This window comes from Phoenix dactylifera, chromosome 16 (genome assembly GCF_051530095.1).
Source record: "Phoenix dactylifera cultivar Ajwa chromosome 16, Ajwa_hap1_PhDact_Kaust_v1.1, whole genome shotgun sequence".
Classification (NCBI taxonomy): domain Eukaryota; kingdom Viridiplantae; phylum Streptophyta; class Magnoliopsida; order Arecales; family Arecaceae; genus Phoenix; species Phoenix dactylifera.
Window position 1 is genome coordinate 23,581,487 of NC_143205.1, and position 27,831 is coordinate 23,609,317.

General features: G+C 38.2%; 2 protein-coding genes across 3 annotated transcripts; both read right to left on the minus strand.

Moving 5' to 3' along the window:
* Positions 1–2,939: 2,939 nt before the first annotated feature.
* On the minus strand, positions 2,940–5,952 carry LOC120103899 (putative F-box protein PP2-B12). Its single transcript, XM_039114998.3, has 3 exons — positions 5,594–5,952; positions 5,078–5,196; positions 2,940–3,665 (listed from the first exon to the last, which is right to left on the minus strand). Exons 1-3 carry the CDS (start codon positions 5,861–5,863, stop codon positions 3,083–3,085), a joined length of 972 nt encoding a protein of 323 aa, XP_038970926.2. The 5' UTR covers positions 5,864–5,952; the 3' UTR covers positions 2,940–3,082.
* A 1,206-nt stretch (positions 5,953–7,158) lies between these two features.
* LOC120104222 (Trimeric LpxA-like enzyme) lies at positions 7,159–27,169 on the minus strand. Of its 2 annotated transcripts, XM_039115001.3 has the most exons (15): positions 25,611–27,169; positions 25,300–25,533; positions 23,577–23,891; positions 21,932–22,039; positions 20,785–20,977; positions 19,227–19,489; positions 18,289–18,418; positions 17,229–17,308; positions 15,343–15,594; positions 15,135–15,208; positions 13,717–13,808; positions 12,897–12,979; positions 10,981–11,052; positions 10,275–10,400; positions 7,159–7,432 (listed from the first exon to the last, which is right to left on the minus strand). In XM_039115001.3, the coding sequence occupies exons 1-15, from the start codon at positions 25,743–25,745 to the stop codon at positions 7,397–7,399; spliced, it is 2,193 nt and encodes a 730-aa protein (XP_038970929.2). In that variant the 5' UTR covers positions 25,746–27,169; the 3' UTR covers positions 7,159–7,396. The 2 variants fall into 2 exon arrangements, with proteins under 2 accessions (XP_038970929.2, XP_089783964.1); XM_089927838.1 differs by lacking the exons at positions 7,159–7,432; positions 10,275–10,400; positions 10,981–11,052 and adding an exon at positions 11,060–11,459 and having other exon boundaries at positions 25,611–25,830.
* Positions 27,170–27,831: the final 662 nt, after the last annotated feature.

Genomic DNA, 27,831 nt, shown 5'->3' on the forward strand with positions numbered 1-27,831 from the left:
ATATAGTATAATTATACTATAATAAAATATAATATGCCGCCCCCTACTGCAATCAGCCTGAAATCGTGATCTCTGATCACAAATTCAACTCCAGTGCAACCTCCGCGATCGGACAAACTACCATCAAAGTTCACCCTTAGATGGCCACGAGGTGGGGGCTCCCAAAAAACAAGGACATACAGCTTCAAAGCTTCTTTTTTTTTTGCTGAAACGGATGTATCGTATATAACGAGTACGAATACACCTAAAGAAATCAAAAGATAACAAGTCCTGGAGTGTACCGGATAATCCCCTCTCCTCAAACCATAGAGTCTCCCCAGAGTGGTTAGCCACATAGGAGGCTACCCAATCTGTTGCCCCGTTGGCCTCTCGATATACATGCTTGGCCTACACGGCCATCCCACCCCTCCCTATCTTCCGAATATTCCTAAGGAGCGGATGGTAATCACCTACCCTCCCACACACTACTGGATCCAACCAATGACAATAGCCGAGTCGCCCTCAAGCACTAAGTTATTGGCTTGCAATATGCGCCAGGCATACGTTAGGCCAATCCAGGAAACCCTCAACTCCGCCCCCAGGATAGAGGTATCGAAAATCTGGCAACCACCAACCGCAATCGCTCTGAAGTATGGACCCCTAATGACAAAGCCCGCTCCTCCCCTGCTACAGCCATCCAGTACACATCCGTCGAAATTAATCTTAAAGAAGCTCGGAGGTGGGGGCTCCCAAGTGAAGAACACCGGGCGAGACACTCCAAGAATAGGATAGGAGCCCCAGGTGTCCTGAGCTGTCAAGGTACTATCCAACAGATGTGACTAAGTCATCTCAGCTGCCTGGCTTCGAGCCTTTTCGACGAACCTCGGTGGGGGGCAGCTCTCACCAAACGTCCAAGTATTCCTGGATAGCCAGATCCGGTATGTTATACAGGTCACCACAGTAGCCGCCTGCCTGTATCGTGGGGTAGACGCCCGTCGACTGATCTCCTGCAGAAATGAAAATGTATCACCCCAGATCCTGGATGGGACCATGGCACACTCTTATATCCGCCGCACGTGCTGACACTGGAACAAGGCATGATCCATAGACTCAGCCACGAGGCACAAAGGGCACAGGGGATGGATGTCTAGGCTCCCTGTACTAAGGATGAGCCTAGTCAAGAGCCGCTCCCAAGCAATCTTCCAGAGGAACAGGGCAACCCTACAATGTAGACCAAAGCACCAAACCCACGCACAGTCAACACCCGGGTGCTGCACACTCTGGAGGAGGCTATAGACATTACCAACCCTCATTGAAGATTTGCAGGACGAGCTCCATACCCTCACATCAGGGCTAGCGCATCCGGGGACTAGTACCGACCGGATCCTCTCAGCAAGCTGACCTTCAAACAGCTGGGCCACGTGGGTAGCATCCCATCCTAGCCCTCCGGAAAAAAGGAGGTCGCAAACCCGCAATCCTCCCGGAGCGTTGACACTGACCATGGCCAGCCACTGCCCCAACGGCAACGAGTCCACCCATGCATCATCCATCGCATCCACGTTCTACCCATCGCCAATAAACCACCTACAATTAGACAAAACAAGAGGCACATACCTACCGATTTTCCGCCACAAGGGGGAGCAACGTCGACCCCCAACCACCAACTCACCTACCCGAACCGGTCCATACCGGGCTACCATCACCTAACTCCAAAAGCTCTAGGGCTCTAGGACGAATCTGGCCGCATGCCGGGCGATCAAGGCCTCTCTCCGCGTCACGAGAGACCGCACTCCTAGACTGCCAGAGCGGGTCGGCTGACCGACTCCCAAGCCACGAGATGCACCACACGGCCCCCACCGAGCGATCCCCATAGAAAGCCCCTAAGGAGCCGCTCGATCCTTACCAGCACCGTCTTCGGAACTATAGTATGAGACATAAGGTAAATCGGCATAGAATACAGCTGACCTGACCAGGGTCATCCTACCCATCATAGATACAGAAGCCGCTCTCCAACCCTCCAACCGCTCCTAGATGTGCTGCACCACATCGAGGCACTCAGACATAGGGACACACGAAGCCTCTTCCCGAACATAGGGACACCCAAGTAACACCAGGACCACACTTGCTCCCTCATAGCAAAAAAATCCATGGATCTCCTGCCGAACCCGCGTCTCCGTGCTCGGACTGCTCGGACTGAAACAGACTGCGAACTTGTGAAAGTTCATTCTCTAACCAGATGCCAAACAGTAATCCTCTAGTACACTTATGAGAGCTCGACTCGGTTATTAAACAAGCCGATCGAGCTCGACTCAATTATTAAATAAGCCGAGCTAGAGTTAGGCTCAACTCATTCGTGTTCAGCTCGTTTACACCGGTTCAATTCTATATTGGAATCAAATCAGATAAAGAGATGGAGTTCAATATAGGAGTTCTATAAGAGTCTGATTTGATTGGAAAAGAAAGAAGAAAAAGCACGTGGTAGTTTAAGGTGAGCAAGAAAGTTAGTAAAACAACTAACATATGCTTTAAGGAAAATAGGAAGATATTTTCCAGTATAAAATGAGACAAAGGGAATCAAGGAAAAAGCATTTCCAGATTTAAAAACTCTCATTTTAATATACTACAGATTTATTTGGGAGAATGATTCTAGGAGTTCCACCAATCATTTCAAAAGAAATGATGTTAAGATCATCTCTATGTCAAAACACTCAAGAAAGTACCTCACAATATTTGAACATATAACCCCTTTGAACCTGGCATATGTGCATCTAAAGCTTGATATCACAATTACTCGAATATCTAGATGCATACATCAATGACAAACAGCATGAACTCTAGCAGTTTAACATAGGTTCACATTTCCAACCAACTTGTAATTTGTCTTCACATAAGGAGAAATTTAAGAAAGAAAACAGAAACCATGTCTTCTATACTGCAATAAGCAAAAAGTTAATAAGACATAGAGGAAATAAAAGTTCCAATTAGTTGTCTGAGAATGTCCATAGCTGCAAAGCATACCACGTTTCTTGCTTATTTATAATGACTAATCAACTTACAGTTGTCAAGACAATCCAAACGCCCATACATAAAAGAGCTCTTCTGCCTACTTCTTAGGCCTTATCTCAATGCCTTGGATGGTGAGTCCAGACTTCCAGTTCCCTCCTTTCACCTCCATCAAACTCAGTTCCACTTCCCCATCCTCACCGTCATCATTGTAGAATTCCCCCATCTCCATCTCCATCCAACCATCAGCCCTTGCCTGAGGGGTTCTAGCTGCAATCTGGTTTTCCTCTGCATCAGCATGCCCTTCCTCACCGTCATCATCGTAGCATTCCCCCATCACCATCCAATCACCATCCCTTGCCTGAGGGGCTCTAGCTGCAAACTGGTTTTCCTCTGCATCAGCATGCCCCTCCCCCGTGGCACCCCAAATCAGATTCAGCATACACCATCTGGTCCTCCGTCTCTTAGCAGCGATGGGTTGTATATTCACAGTATGTTTGGACACCTGGGATCCCAGTTTCACTGTTGTTTCCTGATTCGGAAACCCAAGACCTCGTGAATTCTGATCTACTTTGAAGATGAGATAGGCGGCATAGATTGTTTTAGGAGTAAGCACTCTGCTTTGAATCGTGCCTCCAAGCTCCAACCAGCAAACATTTATGAGCTCCGCAACCTCTGAAAACCTTTTGGAGGAGAAGGTTACCTTGTAGTCAGGAATGCAACATGATAACATCCATAACAGTAAAAGATAATCCGAACAATTTCAACAGTAAAAAGAAAAGTTCATTTATTCTTAGCACCACTAAGCTAGAGCGAGAAAATCTACATGCCGTCATAAAAGAACAACGTTGATGGTTCAGGCACAATAAACAACGCTGAAATTAAGTATCCAAATCTTTTGAGGCTAAACAAAGGAGGCAGAGTTTTTGAATAAAACTCAGATGCAAATCTGTTCCAAAATCAGTACTCTATTTGCTCGACTCTCTAATATCAACCAATTAACAAATTGCTTAATTTGTGACGCTCAGAAACTGACTGTTGCAGTACTTATGTATTAATTTATGAAGAGAGACCGCCTTATTCCATGAAAATAATCAAAATGGATTATATGGTTCATAGAACAAAATAGAAACAGGACCATTAGCTTACTATGTTGCACACTGTGTTCTAAGAAAAATAAAATATGGAAAGGATAGCAATGATAACTTGTTTTAACATCTGAAAAGGTTCCAATGCTGAATTTGTTTACAGCAGGACCACATGTACAAACTGTACAGGTTCTAGCGGATTTCAATTGCATCTCTGTAATTGGAGTGAGATGCAAGCTCAAGTTCAATTGGAGAGCAAGAGGTTTAAAAGGGCCGGTGGTAAAGGCCTAAATAGGACAAGGGCAATTATCAATTACCAACCAAGCCAAATTGCTTGCATGAGAACTAAACTGTTATGATTTTTAAGGCAGCAAGCCTTGATAAGACACTGGTTGTGCAGCAAAGCGTGGCCCTCAGCCGGCCTGATTATTCCTTCACATGGAGAAAAAAAAAAGGCTACCAGCTTTGCTGGTGTGCAGGCCGAAGGAACCTGAAAAGGAACACCTCCAGGGTGCCCAATTTACTTGGATATCCTCTAGCTGCTCTAGTGAGCTCATACAATTCGGCTCAAGATTCATCCCCATCCTCAGTCGCACAAAGTAAAATGATCTCCCCGCATACATCAGTTCTTGCATATCTATTGAAATGGATTTGGTGCATGATTACCTGCATGACTCGAGCATATTGAGTTATTTGCCATGATGAACATAATTAGTCCATATCTAGCTGAGTCAGATCTAGGACTCCAATCAAAAAGAGGACTGTCCTAGCAATCACAAGGCCTTGACATGGAGACACCGCTTGTAATTCTATAACAAAAGAGAAAGGTGGTTTGCAATTTGTTTTTTGTCGCTCATTATATATTGCATTACAAAAATATAATTCCAGCCGATCTTCAATTCTCGCTCGATTTTATTTATGAACAAAAGATATATAAGAAAAAAGGGGAATCAATCAACTAATCAACTAATCAACCAATCAAGAGATGAAGGAAAGAAGGCACAAACCTGGAATCGGGTAGAGGATGCCACGTCCAATAATGGGGAGTATCCCCCCATACAATAAACAGCTGTCTGGCAGACAGCATGTAGCACTTTGCACCGCTCGATTTATCCAGTGAGAAACTCTGCAAATCAATATCAAGTTTAGAGTTTGGCATTGGCAAAGCTGCTGCAAAGAAGATATCTTGCGGGGAAAAAAGGAGTGGAAATAAACGCGAGAAACAGATCATTGGTGACAACTCCCTAATGGCTCCGAGCCTCCGAGTGAATACGACTGGATGATACCTGAATAAAGTCGGCAATAGGTTGCCCACCTACGCCGGCATTATCTATCTAAACAAGCAAACGGCATGCACGTCTCACCATCGAAATTTTGGGTTTCACGGGTAACGTGTGGTGGCCCGCCGAAATCGTCGGCGGGGACAGTGTCCAAATAATTTGTTCCCAAAAAAAACCCTAGATTTGGGTATAAATTACGATTAAAATTCGAAAGTGGGAAGACAGGAAGGAGTGGTAAAGTACCATTTTGCCGTCATCGATGAGGATGGGTTCGCAGAGGCGGAAGAAGAGCTCCTTCTTGGACGAGTACTCCACCGGATGGACGGCCCGCGACAGTATCGACTGGTAATCGGGCAGCAGGAAGCGCTCCCACACGGTGTCGGACACGGCGGCGGAGCGGAAAGTGGTGCAGACCGCCATCGACCGGCAAGAATCGGCCGGCGACGTCAGAGAGATCACGTGGGAGATGCAACCCTCCGGCAGAGTGCAGACATCACCGCTGCCCGTCTCCATCTCGATCGATCAATCGCTCTCTATATATATGCCCTCTCTTCTGGTTTTCGCTTTGGGCACAATAGAGAGGGGCTTTATATAAAGCAAAGGAGTCTCTTAGCCTCGAAGCATTCCATTATTCATAGCAATTACTTTACACGCGTCACTTAGCGAGGTGCAACCGGACATACCCGGTTGTTTAACGTTTGAGAAAAATATTATATAATATTATATAACAGAATATAATAAAATATAATATATATTAATATATAAATATATAATATAATATTGTATTATTATTATAATATAATAATATAAAAGCCTGGCTGCCATTGCCCGGCTGAGAGAAGTACCAGAGTCTGATGACATTGCCCGGCTGCCACACGTGCAGGTAGTGGTAAAAAGGAGGTACGGAGGTTATTAAATCTCATAACTTTTATTTTCTTCACTCAAAGAATAAAAGCCTGGGACATTTCATGAATTACCAAGGTTATTAAATTATCACATAATGATAGTTCCTAACGGCCAGACTGTATTGATTAAAGGAAAAAATTTTTAAAACAATAAGTTTTCGAGGTTAATTAAGAATTTTTAAATTTTTGGGATAATGTTTTCCGTAGACTACCTATTAAGATGCAAATTAGTCGAACAGCTCATAAGCAAAATAACAATAGCTTGACTCGGATCCAAGCTTGACCTATCAAGCTCGAGCAGCTCGAATGAATTTTTTAAGTCAAACTTAAATAACAAAATACTTAGCTTAAAGTCCCTCTCTCAAGCAAACATTTTTAATTTTTTACAAATCTAAAATAATTTTTTGATTTTTTTACTGAATACTATTGTGAAAGTACATTTAGAAGATCAAAAAATACTTTTTGGCCTAATAAACGCTTTGCCAAATGAGTCTGAATCTTTCCCCCCTATAAATTTATTCCCTCTCTTGATTCCAAATGCTCAAGAACATCACTCGAGTTAGTTGCATGCGCACTCGTCCCTTTCTTTTCTTTCCTCTTTTTTTTTTTCTTTCTCTGTAGTTGACCGATTACCAATTGCTGGGCAGCTACTGTTGCACGATCACTGACTGTTGATCGCAGTACAATGGGACTTGGCTTCACTAATGATATACAATTTCCTTCCTTCCTTTATTTTTATTCGGAGAAGAGAGCTTCGTTTCTGAGAATAAGCCTTCCAAAAGAAAATAACCTCTCACTAGCAGTCTGCACTCAAAGTGACTTTCACCAAAGAAATTACTGGGCTTTGGTAAGGGTTATTGTTCCACAGCGAAGAAGGATAACACTTTGGATGGCACAATTAGCTATTCATGAAATACATTGTTTTCTTCTAGTCGATGCTTTTTGTACTGATTGCAGAGAAATATACAATTTAATTTGTTCCCCCTTATCTTCAAAAATGAGGGTACATGCACTCCAATTTTACATCTCGGATCAATTATTATACAACGGATCATTCCTTAAAAAGGATACAAATAACTAAACCAATTTGATGGATAGTGCACCTAGGTTTTGGATCCACCAACATATGAGTTCCAGTACTTCACTCATCTTCATCTTCGGAAGCCTCTCTCAGCCACTGCATCAGCCGACAGATACATCAAAATTTGTTGACTTAAGGAACAAAACAAGCAGAAAGAGCGTATAATATGAAATGATAGTTTATCATATTAATTAATTGTGCAGAGAATGAAGGCTACCGAAGGATAATACAACAACAGAGACTGATGCATGCCAATCAAAAATCTTGTTGCGTTATTTAATCAACTTTTTCTTTCAACATGAGTACAGAGATAAATATATCTTGTGATAACAGATGCCTGTGCCGAGAAATAGGAAAATAAATATCGATGAAGACATGAGCACCAAAATGATCCTAACAATGCCATCTCACTTATTGGAGCTATTGCATTTTGAGAGAGATTCTGAGAAACATGCTTCTGACATGACATGCTGAAAAAGATGGGAAGTTACAGGAGACAAAAATGATTGCTCGGTTCATCATGATACTATTAAATTGGGGAATGGCTGATAGAATAAAGTACATTTGCTCACAAGAACTTGAGCGGCAACACCGAGTCCCCTACTAGTGTCCAATTTGTTCTAAGATTTAATACACATTGAGATATGGTGAAAGGGTTGCTTGACTAAACAAAGCACATATATAATGAAAAGGAGGAAACTAAAGTTATAAGAAATAACTACCATTTGATTTTTGATATTCAAAGAAAATCTATGATAATCACAAACTCCAAAATGACATCTTCTTCCACGTTTCTCTCCCTGAAACCATAACCTCCACTCACCCTTTCAAAACCTAAATTATATTTTCCCAAGTCCATTCAAATCTCCTCTGATAAATATCTTTTTTTCCACTAGGAATCTCTTGAGTTAATCCATCCATGCCCGCCTAAAATTATTGCATTGTAGCATCATCCAATCCAACTTGAAGAGCATCAGCACTAAAGATATTAATAGACCCCTCCTAACACCAATTTTATCAAAATTATTCTATCTCATACTCTCTTAATGTCTACAACCTCATTTCCTTAACTCTTTATCTAAAATAATTTCCACTCCATTTTTATTCAAACCTTTCCTCGTATACCAAAAAGATTATAATAGATCTTACCAACTTCCTTTGCTTTCTTTGATATCCACTTTGTCTTTTGCAAGCAAGCTATGTTAACTCTCCTCCTAGCCGTTGTATCGATTAATTCCATAAATTTCCCATCAACGATCCTATATTCTAAGTTGCTAAATGCCTAAATGTACCTTTTTTTTAGGACAACTTCTTGATCCACACATATCTATTTAAGTGAGAGAACACTTGCCTACTTCTCACATCTAAGTACCAATATGGTGCATTATATTTCTAGGAAGTGCACTAGTTAACCCTTGTCCACCTTTTACTATACCTAGGGTCTGAAGCAACGTGCCGCTAGTAGAGAGCACCCCAATGGTTTTCTCGAACTTCATGTTCATACAATATAACTATAGTTTTAAGCTAGCCATCAACCTGCCACAACCCTCCTTTAATTAGGATTGGAACTGCCTATGTACAAAAACTAGGTGGAGTAACTTCAAAAAGATGAAAACAGGAAAAGAATCAAGTATACATGTAGAATTTGAAATGAAATCATTCATAAAAAGATAAAGATAGTACCAAAGGAGGATAAATTGAGAGAATGATGACTTACATAGTTCGGACATGTACAATGTGGGCTGAAGCACGCATCAGTATGAAATAGTGATTTGATTTTTGAAGAAAAAACAAATAGGAGTAGAGGTAGACCAACAATCACATGGGATGTAGTAGTATGTAAGGACTAAATATCTTAACATCGTTCAAAAGTATAACACTAAATCTAGCAGAATGGAGGAAATGATTCACATAGCCGATCTTAGCTAGTTTGGTGACAAGGGTTGGCTTGACTTGGGTTCAGGTCAGGTCAAGGACCTATATCAAGTCCATAAGTGCCCGATGCAACCTGAAACAATCCAAGCCAACTAAGCAGGCTGACCTTCCTAAGTCCCAGGTAGATTTAATTTTTGGTTTTTTTATTGTTTAGGCATGAAAACTAAGCAAGTTATCAGAATGATCATTTTGGGGATTCTGGACTATACCTTGGGCATCCATTAATAACTACCTATTTCCCATGATTAGTAACAACAATCTAATAGCAAGACATATCTTCAATTGCTCATATTATCCAATATGTTTAAAAGTTTTAAGTTTTGTATTACTTTATACCAAGTGGCCATCTAAAGGCCTCAACTGTTCTGACCAGACCACATCAGAACCTTCGCCCCAAACTTGACCCATCCCACTGGCAGGATGGGATCTCTGACCCATGCTCAACCCACAAATCCAGCGGGTCAGCTTTGGTGGGTCAGTTCCGGGTTAGGTCAGATTGTCTAGCCGAGTCTAGGATGAAACAGGTAAGATAAACAGGTCCAGGTTAGAGTTGCTGCCCCTAATAATAATCATATCCCTAACCATTAGTGTCTGTGCAAGAGGCTTTTGTAGCATGCCAATTTTGTTTCCAGTCAAGCAATACGTAATCAAGGTTTTGAATGTTTAGCTACTTCTTTATGCTTTTGTTAGTGATCAGATTATGAAGTAGACTAATGCAGGTTATTTTGGATTTTTTTAGATAAATCTACCAGTTTATACGACTGCATATGTTACTCGAAAGTTGACCAGCACATAAGGTTTTAAGATTATTCTCCTTTTACATTAATAACTTCGCAAAAACTTTAAGTTTTGAACATACAAGATATATTCCAGTCAATCGTTACTTCAGACTCCTAAGTCCTAACAATGCCCATATTTGGTATCATCAAAAAAAAAAAAAAGATGGACAGCTGCTAATGAAGATTATTAACCTTGATGGGTTTTAATTATCCTAAATGCATACCTTGAGGAATTGTTCAGACTGTTTAACAAAGATTTTATCAGATTCATCCGCTCCTTCTTTCTCCTCTGCCCATGACAAAATTGCATCCTCTGATAAGATGTCCTTCTCATACAGGTGGTTCAAGATCTACCAGAAAAAAAAATATATTCAATCAACAAAAGCTTCAAAAATCTCACTCACAGATAAGAATTTTTTGCTTTAAATTGACACATTGTGCTACGAATACAATTATCATTATCATATGCACTATATCCAATTTTCACCACTTTCTTTGCTGTTCTTCATGAGAAAAAATGAGTGTTAAGGTCCAAACATGCCCGATGCATCCAATTTGGTGGCAGTCATAGCTATCCATAAGTTTCATTGTCACAAGTGATACACCAGATTGAACATCAAGACATGCGGATGCCTTCAACCAGACTGAACATCTTCATTTTTCAGCAAGTAACAGCAAAACCGTCAAACACCCAATTGTAAATGTACAGCATAGTTAACACAAAGGCAAACTGAAAAAAGCCATAATCTTCTTTATTATACAGCTTTAGCAACAACCACCAACTTATGTAAAGTTCTGAATATTTCACATCCAGCTAACAATATTCAACTCCATGTTATAATCTTCACACTGATGCACCCTCCATTATGCAATAGAATATAATGTAGCTTTCACATTAGGATATTTATTACTTTTGTAAAGGAGACTTACGGCTGAAAATAAAGGAGCAAATTCCTTGGCAGTCTCCAAGCACATCTCCTCAAACTTCAATAATACTTCAATCTGCAATGTCATTGGGTCAGAACCAATTAAGACAGTTCAATAGAATTATGAACTATGTTCAGGAAAAAACATTTCTTTTAACAAAAAAGAGTAAGGAACAAGTTATATAAACATCATCTGAACAGTTCCTGGTAAGGTAAGAAAAATTTTAATATTTAGATGACATAGTGTGATAATAGATATAAAAGTTATTTATTGAGAAAAGAAAAATAGATTAGAGTGCCTAATCATAAAATAACTGGTAAAAATTTTAAGTGGAATTGGTATTTAGGAGGTAGCACAACCATTTTTTTCGGTTATCTTGGAATTATTATACAGAAAATAGAGAAAAATGAATGCATATCTAGTAGACTTACAGTAGATGGAAACTTGAGAAAATATCTGGTTGCTGCATGACATAGACATGCCTATGAGACATAAATGGGAAAATCTTATATTGTATAATATAAAAAGTAACATTTTATAATACCAACCTAATACCAAGATAGATAAGTGAGCTCATCTTATGAGCACATTTAGCAACGGCAATTTAACTGCAGTAACTACAAGATAGGTGATGCCATGAAAGCTCCAAGTTATATTATGACCTAAAGCTAGAGCAAAAACCACTGGCACATCATCATCACATCAAAATTCAAGATAAGAAATATGAGATCCAAAAACATTTTTGGTCACTGATGCAGGCCGAAAAATTACTTGAGCAATTAAATATTGAACAGTTAATTATGTATCAAACAACGCGATATAACTAAGAAGACGTTTCAAATACCACACATGGGTCAACGGACATGCGAGTTTGATGTATCCCATTTGATATCTTCGTATCCTAGAATCAACAAATTCCACCCCGCATTGTTCACAAAATTTCGGGTCTTCTTTTTCAGCTCTGATTAAGCATTCGGTAATTATAATGTTAAGATACACCTTAAAGTGTTGACACTATGATCTGACCATCTATTTGTAATTTATATGAAATAATAGGACTCTATTTTATGTGCACCAGCAAAGGCAACCACAGCCTAAGGTGTGTACGAGTTAGCATCGCCAAATGGAGATATTTCATAGTCAGAACGCAGGACAATATTAATTCAACACAACTAAGGACGCACACTTAACAAACACAATATAAGGGTGGATTGCTATATGATGTGATTGGAAGAAATTGATGGATCCAAGTAAAGCCTGGTTGAACATATTCCTTATTTCTACAGGAATCGAAGCATATTGCATAAGCCACATGTATACCATCTTCCAAGACAAATGTAGTTATGTACATGGTACTTCTGTTGGCAATCAACAACATAAAAGTTTCCCCATCTGAGATGATCTGCAATCTACTAAAGAAGCCATCCATAACCAGCCATATCTATCAAGAGGAACCATGTGCCTATCGGCTTGTGAAATTTGTTTCTAGCAATGATGACTTATTCTTTTGAAACGCCCTTCCAAGCCCCTTTGGTGCTAGCAATGATGACTTATTCTTTTGAAACACCCTTACAAGCCCTTTTGTATGATCTAGTTTGGAATATAGATAGATGCAAGTGGATGGATTAAATGCAGAAAAGCATTGCAGTTATGAATTAATATTTTATACAGAATCAATTTATGGAGAAAATTTTTATAAAAAAAAATATATAGAGAAGATCCAATATTCTGGCGGCGATCATATCAATAAAAAAGTGGCAGAAAGCAAGCTTTAGTATGCTTAATAATGAGAAATCAACTAAAGCAACTTTATAAAACAGATGCAGCCAACATTAAAATTTGGTTTACTGCTTCAAATTGTAGCAATGACAGGAGTAATAGTTAAAAGGATGACAACTATAAAATCTACACAGAAATACCTCTTCATCTATAGTTTTGAGGTAATGCTTCAAAAGATCCTTCCACCTGCCGAGTTCCTTTCCAGTATTCAGGAGCAGCTCACCTGAACATTAAAGTGAAATTCCTAGTGACAGTAAAATAAACAAGCTTTAAATTATCTAAGGACAAAGAACTCAGGTAAAAGGAATGGAGAATATCAAAATTATTCTTGCTAAAATTTGCAAGCAGTAAGCGATGATATTTACTATTAATTTTCAGAATTCTTGTACTTAAAATCATAGCAAGAATTCTACTATAACCATAAGTATCGAGCATTCTGGAGCTCAGTTTCATATACTGGATTTTTCCTTTCACATATATGAACGGTTAAAACAGCTACCAAAGCAAGCTTCCAAGTCTTGATAATTTGGTCCTTGGTTTCCAAAAAATTATGGTCTGCATCATATATATGTACTATGCTATTATCAGATAAATCACCACAGTATCTTATCCAATCATGCTAGCAGGGCACAGAAATGACAGAAGGACGTGTATCACTGTACCATATGCATCAGGTGCATGTGTATTAACCTATATCAATGTATATCTCTTCTACATGCATGATACAAATTGAATAATACAATATTCAAATTAATTTTACATGAAAATAAGCATGCTTGCAATAATCAACCTTATAAAAGAACCTAGTCTAAAATCATCCAAAACATAGTATGTCATACCATACCGGACATACCGTACCGTACCATACCGGCACTATAATAGTGTAGCATCAGTACGGGTCCGGTACCGAGACGGCGAACCTTGATCCATAATAGCCACAATTTCAAAATAAATACTTACGGTTACAAGAATGAGGAAATGCTAGAGCTGATCTCATTATGGAATAAAATAATGACCCAGCACAATCTGCATGTGACATGTTGTATGATAACCTGTTCATCAGAATAGACAGATATTAATGAAATATGTTGCTAAATTGAGGAAATTAGTATCATAAGAAAAAAGCAGCACAGTACCTATTCTAAGGTGTTTTGGAAACTAGGAAAACTTTAGAGAGAAAAAAAATACGTGAAAAAAGACCAGCTACTGTTTATTCATATAATAGCACTATGATTATGGCAGTCAATGTGCATTAGATGCTTTTTTCCATCCAAAATGTGCAGGATACGATGACACAGTTCTCGGCCTTACAGACTTATTGCACACCTCTGAGCAATAAATGCAGCAAATCATTTAAATAAATACATATAATTACGAAGCAAGTCAAAGTAACTCGTTATAAGTTTCACAAATAGAGAATTAAAATTGCCAGTTAGTTTAGAGAGAGAGAGAGAAGTGCATTCTTTGGTTGTGGAAATCATCCTAATTTCAAGAACCTTCCAGCTCAGATGCCAGATCCACAAGAAGATTGTACGTAGTCCCACAATGGCCATATTACCTAGTGCAATCATGAAATCTTTCTTTCAATTATATTGCGATTCTAAAATTGATACCAGAGAACTTAATTATTGAAATTATTCTAGCATGCACAACCTAGCATTTGAAAGCACACAATTGCTGCTCACTATTGCCCCTATAAACAAGCACCACCATTTACTATGTTCTCATACTGTTAGGAATCCAGGATATCACATACCAGATGGTAGCATTAGAAAAGCCCCTTGAAGCTAAAATCCACATGTTAAGCAACAAAAGGTAGTATCGCATGGGTTGAATAGAGAAGGTAAATCTCTGTGTATGCTGGAGCAATGGAAAGTGATTTTCAGATGTGAAGGACCTAAGCTTTAACAAGAGATATGTCCATAGAGAACAATAACCTGATCATAGTTACCATAAAGTTGTGACAAAACCATCAAACCAGTTTTCAAGCTATATGAGACATCGATTCAGGATCGATCCTGGAAGCTATATGTAAGCAGTCAAAACTTGCACAGCCCATGCAGCAGTCCATTTTCATGAATGTATGTCTCCAGTCACTGAACATTATTCATTGGCTATAATTTTTCTAAATATAATTACATGTCTGAGGATATAGGACAGATGGCACATAACAACCATCAGCAACGGTAATCATCCCTAATCTTATTCACTTTCTTAACAATAAATAATACTCAATATAAAATATGTTGCTACACAAAAGAATAGCTAACAGAATGTCACAAATAGGATTCGCGAACAACAAAAATGCCTTGACACATTAGTCAAATAGAAGATAGAAGACAAGCCATTGACTTCACAGAAGGAAAGTATGATTCTACCGGAGTGAATTAATTTCTAAAATCACATTATCTTGATTCACGCCTGCAAGAGCCCGGTGAAAAGTTGCTTCTACCTAAAAGTGGCAAAAAAAAAAAATTAAAAGTGAGAGCGAGTGAGCGTGCATGCGAGAGGGAGAGAGAATTAAAGCAGCAAGTATGGCAGGAAAAGGATGAACTTATCAAAGACAACAAATTATTTGTGTATTACCTCCTTCTCAAAATCAGCAGAATCTCTATAATCTTCACCATCATCAAAACCAGTACTCTCTGAGTCAACTTGCAATTCCCCTGAAGCTGGAAGACTATTTACATCTTGATTCGATACCTCAAGATCAGCATGAGCACTAAGAAAGAACTCCATTAGTTTTTCTGCAGGTATGGGTGCAATTGAATGCCTCCATTCTTCCTCATGTCCACCCTCAGAGGTTAACCAAATGTAACCAACTCCAGATATACCAACCTACATGACAAAATTTGACACGAAGAAAACTACAAGTTGAAAGAAGAGGAGGCAGAGGGGAATTGAACTATAAGGCAGAAGACTGTTCAAATAGTAAAGGCAGAAAGACATGCTAATAGCAAGTAGGCATAAAATAGCCTAGATCTTAAGTTCTACAAAATAGAAAAGCTAATCATGTATCAATGGAAGAAAATAGAAGGTGCAGGTCATATTTTCTTAGGAATAGATAAGAAGAAACTACTAAAACAATTAACTAATTATATATGATAGACAGGCTTTCTGTTTGGAAAAACTTTAATCAATTAAATCTATAGAGAGTAGAAATTTGAATGAGATAAAATTAAAATAACCATCTTAAGTTCTTAACTGAAAAATCTGCATTCTTACTCTTACCTGATCATGCAAATAATGAGTGTTCAAAAGACCAGATCCAGAAACATCTTGTGTAAATCTTATAATAAATACTAAATTGCAAAAGAAATACTCATGTTATTCATGCAAGGTCCTAAATTCCCCAACTGCCAGATTAGCATTTAACCCGGTGAAAATAGTGAAGAGAATCAGAATTCTAAGATAGAACTAGTTTGAATTCATAGACTAATAACAGCAGGAAAGAAATTAAGGTTTCAGAAAGCTAAATTCTAGGCTTTAAAACGGAGGGAGTGACTTTGATCAAAAGACATATACGTGTCCTTCAAAGCTAAACCAAAAACACAGAGATGATACCTAGATTAGTGATAGGCTGCTTGAAAGGTTTGGTCAACCCAAACAAACCTCCTCATGTTAGGTGATCCCACATGTGTACATAAAGAGGAATAGGAAAGTTATGGGGTTGTACAAGGGTCTAGGGATGAGGAAAATAGTCATTACACCAAGTGAATGGTGGTAATAACAGGTGACAGAGCATCAAATAAAATGGGCAGCACAAAGACTCAGTGCCAAAAAGTCAGGACATGGATTACAAAGATGAGATTTCCTTTAAATACAAGAGCAGAAGTCCTCACCGTCCTCCATCAAGAGGGGGTTACTGGTGTCAAACATAGACTTTCTTCCTTCATCTATACTTTGCTACCCTCTCCTCATATAACTTTGACTGAATAAACCTCTTCCCTTAACCCCATGAACTTCTCCTTTCTTCTTTTATCACTCTTTTCGTATTTTAGTTCCCATCAAGGAAAGTGCCATATCATAAGTGAACCGGTACCGTACAGATCCGATAGGCAACCGGTATACCTACCGGTACCAGTACCGCATGTGCCAAGAGATGCACATAATTCAAAAGTGTGCGCTACAGTGATTGAGGAAGATTTTGAAGTTGGGAAAGCATCATAAATAAGGCTAGATTAGAACAAGACATGATAGGCCATCCCTTAAGGACTTGACATGTGACAAGTAAATTCTTTGACTATTGAGACCAGGCAACTAAAGTACTTTCACATAATTAATATATGAAAACATATATGAGCTTAGAATTTTTGTTCTCTTTATGAGAAAGTTCGCTTAGCTCTTGAAAAAAAAAATATATGGCACAGGAACCTATTTTAAAAAGCTAATTTTAGACAGCATACAAGCTGCAAGATAAATGTTAACATAAGTTAGAGGAAGCATAAACAGCAGAGAAACATTTAACATGCCTCAGATGTGTCTGAATGTTCTGCATCTGATGAATCTGGCACAGGATCCACATTTCTAGTATTCACTATACTAGTAATTGCTGCAGAATAAGCACCATCACAGCACGTAAGTTACACAACAATAAACACTGAATAATCAACAATGCTTATTTGCAATAATGATCAAACATATATCTTCATTCCATAAAATATGATATGGTAACGAATGGAAAAGAAGGCTTAAAGTAATAAGAAATTATTAAGCTAATCAACTAGATAATTGAATATTATACCTCTCATCTCATTTTAGCTTGATCTCACAATATTAGAAACAAGACTGGAACAATAACTTTCCCTTTCAAGTGAATTGAAACGTTAATCAGTAAGATGCAAAACACCCTTTTCCTAGGTGGTTTTCTGTCTGAACTCTGAAATAACTTGAAACCATCAAAAACTGTGCTGGATGAGGATATTCATGTCACTAAGGAGCATTTGCCTTTGCATGCATGACAGAGGGCCTTGTCAAGACCATCAGTAATTGTCTCATGAGGCTTTTTGCTAGAAAGCTCAAGCTAGGGAGGAATTTAAGGTCACTGAAAAAAAAATAAGCTTCTTAATCCATTATTAAGAAACCATCAAAGACCTCCTTGTGTTAGGCCACAATATTGGCTCAAATGAACTCATCATTTGTTCAGATTGGGGGTAGCATAGCATCAGGCTAAGACTACTATCCTGTGTTATCATCTTTCTGCAACCTTCTTGTGCATATTTATAATCAGTAATCCTTTCTTCCCCAATAGTTAAGGGGGATATTGGGGTTATTTATTTGTCAATTAAAGATAGGACCCCTTAATTATTTCCATTATTTAGAAGTCTAATAGTGCTAGAGGTCTCCCACTTTTATTTGAAGATGGAAAACAATGGAAGGTAGCTTAATAAGAAAAAAATGAAAAATCAATTAGGGGACAGAACCAGAATGTCTAAATGAAAGATTTCATATTTTTTGCAAAAGTTCATAAAACTTTCATATTCTCAAGCAAAATGAGAAAAGAACTAGATTATCAAAGTTTAAAGAATTTACATGGACTCTCCACAACTCCACTATTGGCATCAGCATATTCAAGTTCTTCATCACTGTCTTGCTTGGATGGTTGTGGAAGTAAAGATACTTTTGAATAAGCAGGAATCACAATTTTTTGCCCAACTTCGACCTGAAGAAAAAATCATTAGATATTCCAATACACTTAACTTTAAAGAATTCTTATTTTTCAATCATCTGATGAAACAATTACATGGTGATAAAGACGGTTACATGTTTCATCGAACAAGACCAATATAAATATCGCAAGATATGCATGTTATAACATATAAGACAAACTTCAAGATAGAACCATGAGAATATATGAAACAGTAACATGGTTGCATTGACTTTTCCACCATCAAATGTTCCTTGTGATACTGATAGACAACAATTACTATGAGTAGCCCAAGAAACCATGCAATCATGTCAACCAAGAAGATATCATTAACCTCAGCGGCACTAATTGCTTTTTGCAACATGTATGCTTTACTACAAAAGATTATAAGTGGGAATCTAACAGAAAGCATATATATATATATATATATATATATATACATGTTTGTATATGTATATGGCATCTAGTTATTAAAAAAAAAAGAAAAAAGAAAAAGGAACAGATATCTGATATGTTACCATGAAAACTTAGTATCGATCTCCAGCAACATTAGCTAGCTTATGTGCTTGGATTAAGATACACAAGGTCCATCTTCAAAAACAATAAGTATTTTACTAATAATTATATTTCCCGGTGACACGCCCGATATGAATCATGTTAATGTATGTAGAAGAAATTAAAAAATAAATAAAGGCCGTGTGACTAAGTAGCCCCTGTGGTATAAATATAATTAGCTCTATATGATAACGTTGCCACATTCTGCAAGTAGAAAAAGGCTTCCTTAGCTTGTAACATAAAAATTTTTAACCAAAAGATTATGTACCTTAAATGATAGTATGACACCAGGTTCCAAAACAACCCCTGCCCTTAAGTGAACACCATCACAAACTAACGCATGACTTAGTTTACAGTCATCTTCGATGATGACATTATCCCAGATGTAGGATCCTTGGATTGAAACATTGCGCCCGATGGTGCAACCTTGACCAATAACTGAATTAGATATCTCACTGTGGTCGCCAATGGTGGTTCCATTTCCAACCAATGAAAAGGCACGAATTTGTGCTGTGCGTGACTGGTTGACCTCTGAAGGAAAAGTAAGAATAGTTCAAATTATCATAAGCAAAATGCAACATTATATCCAGAGAAAAACCAGAAAAGAAGACAGATTGTCAGTTACATGGATTATAAACATCCCAAGGATTAACATTTTACAAGAAAAAGAGTATCTTAATTATGGTGGCAGACGGTATGCATACAACAACCAAGTCAAACCACAATCCAGCCCTCCTTAAAAGTTATACAGAATGGTATTAGATTATCTTAGCTCCTCCTGATTCTCCCACTTTGATTTGTTCTCTTATGCATATGAATTGATTTTCTAGCATTTTCTCACCATTCAACAGCAAATTTATGTACGTTTTGACAAAAAATAGGGAGATAGGTATGGAACTTAAGCTTTAGAAAGTCATACAAGATATTGGATCAACTTGATTAGCTTATCTAATTAGGTTCCGAGTTATGAAGTCAACAAAGCTTATTTTTCTTCCTGCAAAGTCAACAATTGCCACGAGCAGACATGGATCCCAGGTAGTTGCTTGCTGTAAAACAATCGACCATGGATTCAAAAACTGGCAGAATGGGATGGTACCATCGGTCCGGTATTGTTCTGACATGAAACTATCACTAGTACGGCAGTCAGGTTGCCAAAACCAACCGTACCACTGCATTTTGACAATACTGTACCAACCGCACTGGTAGGTACATGGATCCCAGGTAGTTGCTTGCTGTAAAACAATCAACCATGGATTCAAAAACTGGTAAGTTTTTGAATGGGATGGTACATGAATGGGATGGTACCATCGGTCCGGTATTATTTTGACATGAAACTATTACTGGTAAGTTTCAGTACTTACTATGGAAACCGATATTGTTCCGATTTTGTACCCTTCCAATGGAAAAAAGGTATGGGGCTTGGCACCGGTATTTAAAACCTTGCAATCAACAAATCAAAAGCAACTGAAAGTTGGGGGGAGGGCAATGGGGAACATAGGGGCAATAAGGCAATGGGGAACATAGGGGCAATAATGGCTATTGAATAATTTGACTAATTGTAGAAAGTTGTCAAAGTAACAATTCATGTTTTTGAAGGCATATAATCAACAATGGATTTTTTGAGAACATCTATATTTGTTGAGAGCATTTCTGGGGATTACTCCACAAGGTCAAAGTATTAAAGGGAGCTATGCACTACATGTCCAAATGTAAATTAAAGAAGATGCATGCTATCTACATATCTGTACAGGTAGCAAAGAAAAAATCGGCTGGCAAGAATGGCTAATTAATATACGATGATGTTAAACCATATGCGCTTGACATACCAGGTGCTTTGTAAATTCCCAGTCTGTCTAGCTTCATCTGTGAGCAGCTTCCAAAATATTGAACATCCGGCACCATAGGATATGCCCACCTTTGAATTATGTCTTTACTGATTGTGTCATAACTCCTGAAATTATCTATTCTTGCCGCATAACTTGAATGAATTTCATGAGTAAAAATTTTGTATCCCATGAGCTGAATAAATTGCCAATAGCTAATAAGTAATCGCTAAGATGGACTAAAAATCACTACAATACAAATGGGAGAATTGCCACCAAACTCTTAAGGCTTGACCACTAAAACTTCAAGCCTCGCCTCAGAACTAAGAAACAACTTATAAATTTCCCATCAAATAGAATCTGTAACATAATAACCTCAGGCACAAACAACAGAAGCATCTCAGCAAATGTCATGCATGAACATAGATATTATAATTTTTGCACTAACTAATAATAGAAAGATTACATAAGCAGTAAGCATAGAGTGAGCTCGATTGGGCATCTAAATATTAAAACAAAACTAGGGAGTCATCACCAAATATTAGTGCCGCACAATAATAACAATAAGAAGATCACATAAGTTGGAGACAACAAATATGAGTGCAAATGCATATGCATGTTTGTGTATGTTGAATTGAACATACCAGTTCATTTGATCCAATGCTAATGGGGAAAAAATGTCAAGAGCCATAAAAAGCAAAAAGAGTATGACTTGAAATCACAGTATAAGCAGATTGCATCATATCATACATACAAATTTAGATACACAGAAATCTGGAGGATAAGAAATCAGATTATAGCCTCATACAACAATCTCTAATGAGATCTGAAAAATTATAAAAGTATCGTATGTGTGACCGCATGACATATGTGTACATCATGATGAATTGGCAATATGAATTACAGGCCTCACATCATCAACAAGCAAACCCTATACAAGATGGCAGTGAAGACATTAGCAATCAAACTAATCAGTAAAATGAAAAATCAGAGAGACCAATGGATGATATATCTATATATATAAATATCTAACATTGTTTTAAGACCAAAGCAAATGTAAATGTGTGTCTGCATGGCACATGTTCACATGATGATGAATGAATCCTGAAAGTGACCAATTACTTATAAAAATATGAAGAACAGGCCTTACGTCATCAACAAGCAACCCCTTCACAAAATGACGGCGAAGGTGTTGATAATCAAAATTATCAGTGAAGAGACTAAGAACTTCTGGAGAGCATATATCTATGTAACAATCCTGCAAAAGCAAATTTTAATGCGTTAGGCACAAATAATTAAATGTCCCAGACAAACCAGATTAGCCGGAAATCATAATCATAAAGACTATCTAGATAAAACTACTTCAACTCATACATAAATGAGCATGCACACAAACAAATAGTGATAGATTGATTACAATCTGTCATGATCAAAGAATATGGTCCTGATTCGGTGAAAGGCACCTTTAAAACCTTAAGATACTCAACATACGCTCGCCTTGAGTGTTACTCATTACAGTAACCAAATTATGAGCACCATAAGTGTGCAGACAACTTATCATATTATAGGAGAATGTAATTACAAAAGGCCAAAAATTTCTTCCTAACCAATTCTGGTAATCTAATAGGTTCGATGTCCTCGAGTGGAGCACAATTCAATCAACTTCATCTTTTTTTTTATCATCAAAGGATATAATTATCAGTGGCCCAAGTTTTTTAAGCCATCATATAGACGAAGGTCCGCAATCTTGATATCGGGTATCGTATCGGTACTTTGTTGGTACGGTACAGTACACTTTTGTGCCGAAATAGCTCTCTTACCCGTTTTTTTCAACTTTTATCTCAGTACACCTTGGTACAAGCCGTATGGGGCTTGTACCGACTTGAATGTTTGTTTTGTACCAGTTTTCTTTCGGTATGATTCGGCACATCCCGTACCGGGCGGTACGAGGCGGTACGATAGATCTTGATATAGATCTTTTTTTTTGCTGATTCAAACTTGGAATGTGATGTTGAACGGCCCATAATGAGCAATGTGATGATTTCATCAACGACTATCTTAATAAAGACAACTATTACCTTAAGAAAACTATTTAAAGAAAAAGACCAGCAGTAATCAATCCCTTTCCCACCAAAATAGGAAACTTATAGAGATGACGTTCCAAGTCATAAAGCTCCAAAAAAGTATAGAACAGATTATGTTGAGAGCAGTCGTTAATCCTATAAAAGCATAAATTATTGAGGAAATAATAGAATCAATTGTTGCCACAGCAACAAAGATACAGATGCTAACATGGACACAAAATTCAGGAATGGTTAATGAAATTCACAACACATGGTTTGTACGGGAACTTCTTTTTGAAGGGGTATTCTCAATTTGTAGAAAATATTAGTACATCCAATTTGTCTGATTCAGTTTAAAAACAGAAACAGAAGAATGAGCGCAAATCTATATTTACATTCACATGAAAAGTGAGTAAAATGAGAATATTAAACAGCACTAGCATCACAAGAATAACATACTAAGATAAACACCCCGCATCTATATCATGGCAAACAGAGATGAACATTTTCTATCCATAAACTCAGAAGGTTGGACAGCATAGATTGAACTCCATTTTGAGGTATTTTCTCATTATATAAGTTGCAGTCACCATCATTCCCAGGAAAAAAAAGTGAAGAGGACAATTTTTCATCGCCAGCATTCATTGGACATGACAGCACACCTTTATAAATAAGGAGAGATGACAAAGCTGCAAAGATAATATTGAAGAAAATTGGAATCAAAATAACAACCTGCTTATCATTGTGCAAATGTAGAGTAGGAGTATTGGCTAGTAACATCTTATCAAGAGTAATAAACCGCTGCGACTGATCTGTCTTGTCCTCATAGTACAGAAGCTCTTTCGTATCAGGATCAATGGCCATTAGAATTTCATCATTACCAAGCCGTGTTTGATGTGTTAAGGATGAAGGCTTAGACTGTTTGATAACCATGGTCATAACAGCAAGTGGATCCTTTTTCCTTCTTTCCTTGTGTTCTTGAAGTGCCTCTTTTAAGCTCATGTTGCTGACAGTGTCACCACTTACAAGAACAAAATCTCCACGTATCTTCAAGGGAAAAGAGAGAATATACATTTAGGAAAAAGTCATACTTTTATTAATTAACTGAACAACTCAAGTCCAAATGTAAATAACCATTCTAGACTAAGCAACAACCTAGATAAGACTACCTGTCACCGATGCAAGAATTAGTAAAGAGATCCAAGGACCGAAAATGAAGCAGAACTCAGTCCAATAATAACCTTCATCAACATTTTTACATGTTTTCATATTGCAGATTGAATCATTTTATTCAGCATGTAGGCATCTAAGAGAACTACAACAATAGGAATGATTTTACAAATAATATTACCTATTTGTTTATAAAAAAATCAAGGTCAAAAACAACCCATTAGTAAAAACAGCAGATATGTTGCACCAAGGCATAATGAAATGGCAGGGCATCAGAAGACCCGTGTGCCTTACTATGAGAAAGAAGTCACCACAGAGGAGTGACATGTCTGTTAAAAAGAAGCAGGGTGATGAGGGGCAATGGTAGAAGATCACTAACCAACATATCTAAATGCACAATCGGGCAAGACAGCAAAACAAGCCAGGGAAGCCCACGAGGACACAAAGAGAACATGTGATGTTACCAAGAATACCTAGAAGTAACCTTTAAAATAGGTAGTGCAAGGTGGCATAACATCACAGAATGACAAACACAGACCACAATGAGTTTCAAAATTGTCCTATGACCTGATGGCAAACTGGACAAGGCCCATGTGTGTCTACTTATTAATTTCAAACTCAAGGAGTGGCACCAGTATTTTAACACAAACAAGTCTGTAATAACAGAACCATTGGTCTAAGGCATACGACTTGCATTCATGTATTGTTTAAAAGTTTTATCCAAGGAAAAATTGCAGCACATGAATGTGCAACAAGAAACATATGTTGTTGTCCCCACTAAAGCATTGAGCAAGCAAGTGCTACATTCTCTGGTTTTGGCATTCCTAACAAAGAAATAAGAAAAATTCTTTGCTCATCAGCAACCTCCTTCATATGCCTCACAAGAATCCAAAGGCAACAGTCTAGCCTCTTTCGCTTAACGCATTGCACTCTACTCAAAGGTTCGCTTTTAACACACATAAACCACTAAACTCGTGCACTAATAACATGCCATAACCAAGAAAGTGTTCATTACCAGGAGTTCTTGATAAATAACATCTAGCACATGGTAGTCAAGGGCATATGCTATTGTTTAAAATTTTATGCCCACTTTCATCTTCATTTACGATTAAGAGCGTCTTGGAGAAAAGAATAAACCGAAATCTTCTAGTATAGTGCACCAAAATAGAAGGATCCCAAAAAAAAAACCGGATGTTTCAAGAATCTAGCATGAAAGAAAGCTCTTGAATGAGAAGAAGAAGAAGAAGAAGAAGAAGAAGAAGGAGAAGGGTGCCGGGCCACTCACCACGCCAAAATTATAGATCGCACGGAGGGCATCTCCGGCGCTTATGGAGTCGCGGGACTCGATGGGTTGGACGGCGAACGTGCCCTGCTGCTTCATCCACTGGGACTTGTTGAGGTAGTCCTTAACCTGCTGCGAGTGGGCGCAGCATAAGACGAAGGCCTCCTCGACGCCGACGGATTCGAGCCAGGCCAGGGTATAATCAATCATGGGGGCGTTCACCAGCGGCAAGAGCACCTCCGGAAGGCGACGTCTCGAATCAAGATCGGAAAAGAGGAAAGCGTAGAAGAGAAGATTAGGTTTCTTAGGGTTACCTTGGGGCGCTCGAGGGTGATGGGGCGGAACTTGGTGGCGAAGCTATCAGCGAGGAGGACGGCCTGGAGCGGGACGCGGGCGAGCTCCTCCGGGTCGTCGGAGGACGAAGATCGGTGGCCTTTCTTCTGCGCCATCGCCGCCGCCGGCGGAGGGAGTGAAAGAAGGGAAAGGAGGACAGCGATATGGGGAGCTGGGGTTTTAGGCAGCCGTTTCGACCTTTTAACTCGCTGAGTCGCGAAAAGACTATATATCTAACCCGTTCGAACCGGAGCGCTTCAGGAAATTCTGGTTTGCATAGTGGTAATGCGGTACTGCCACCGCCGATTTTACGGATAGCGGTAATACGGTAATGCCACCGCCGATTTTTTTATTTCTTTTTTCTTTCTCTCCCATGGCCCTCGACTTTTCCTTTATAGCCCAGCCTTTGCTTTTATAGCTGAAATCTTTTTAGTCCGACACTAGATACGACAATTTATGACCCGACCTATTAACTCAATCTATAAATGACCCGCTTTAAGCAGATTTATATTTGACATACAAATATCGGTCATAAACAGGGTCAACCTATTTAGACCTATTTATTAAATCGGTTGGATTAAGGTTTAGATATTTGACCTATTTAACTTGTTTTGATCAGTTTAATAATTGGACCGGATTATAACCCGGCCTATTTAACCTATTTAAAACCAACTTAATGTGTTTCTGATCTATTTAACCATGTTTAATATGTTTAACCTATTTAAATCTATTTAATACGTTAAAAATTGTTTAATGCAATTTAACTTGTTTAATCTAACTTGGCCTGTTTAATCAGTCCAAAATTTTGACACATTTAATAAACATATAGGATTCGGATTGACAAATTTTTGACCCGACCCGACTCAATTGCCACCTTCAAAAGGCATGGTCCTACCTCTATGTCTAAGTGCTTCTAAAAAATAAAAAAAAGTCTATATGGTATAGAATCTCAATACAAAGCATCTGCATAATCTTTAATACTTTGTACATGGATCATGCGTTGCCAAATACCGACCTACCATAAATAATATTAGTCGATTTTTAGAAGTTTGAAATCTAAAGAAGTTGAATTCTGGGATTTCTCGAGCCCCAGCCATTCCATAAATGGTTTTAATATTAAAAAAGGAGACACTTATGCATGAACAAAGATTGACACTTTATGTTTCATATTGACTTCTGGAATATCTCTGGTAAATCTGGGATACTTGTTCAGCCTTTTGGTTCCTTCAAGTGTCACTATAAAATTTGAATAAAGAGCTGTTCTCAACTTTGATGGGTGAAATGGAAGAAAACAAATAAAGTGGAAGCATGCCTATCTCAGTATGATCATCTAGTCAGCCAGAAAGGTTTACCCAGACCATCACAATTTATCTGCCAAACAGTTACCACCACTGCTAAGCAATTGCTAGTTTCAGAATATCTGAATCCATCAGCACAATGTGCCTTTGTGATTATGATACACTGTCTTTCATTAATATAATTAGATGTATATGAAGTGATCTAGGTCTCCTTGTCAGCCAATTATTTACTGAAATCCCTATCCGTAGTGGAAAAAGATCATTGCTGAAGTGCACCGTTTATTCTGTCATCCATCCTCTTCAAGCAGAGACTTAAGCAGGTATTCGCCGAACAGAAGGTACAATTGAAGCAGCAGTAAATTATTTTCAGAATACATGGGACTATCTGCAAGGTAATACTCTCACAAGTCCATACATCCCGCAGTAGTGTAAAGAGAATTGTTTCATTTGAAGCCGCCAAAGTATCAAATGGAAATTGTTTGGAAATGAGATCTAAGCATCCATTGATTTTGAGATGATCTGAAACCTTGTGCTCATGCTGTAATGCAAGCTATGAGGAATTCTTCTGATGTTAGAAGAGGGATTGTATGCGGACTGTGAGTATTGAGAAGGCAAATGAGATACAATACCATGCTCTTTGTTGAGTTGATAAAGTCAGAGTTTCTATGCTTTTAACTCACAAATTTTACAAATTCACACCCTTGTCGTTGCTTAGAAGCGGCATCCCAATAATGTTGTTGCGAGAACTCGTGCAGACATATATTTAGTTCCACATTAGTTATTCACTAGGTTGATTTGGGGTACTTATATGGAATCAAAGAATCCAAAATAATATATTCCGGCTAGGCATTTTGGATGAGGAAGAACATCGAAAATCCCATTTTCCCTAACCCTGTAAACCTCT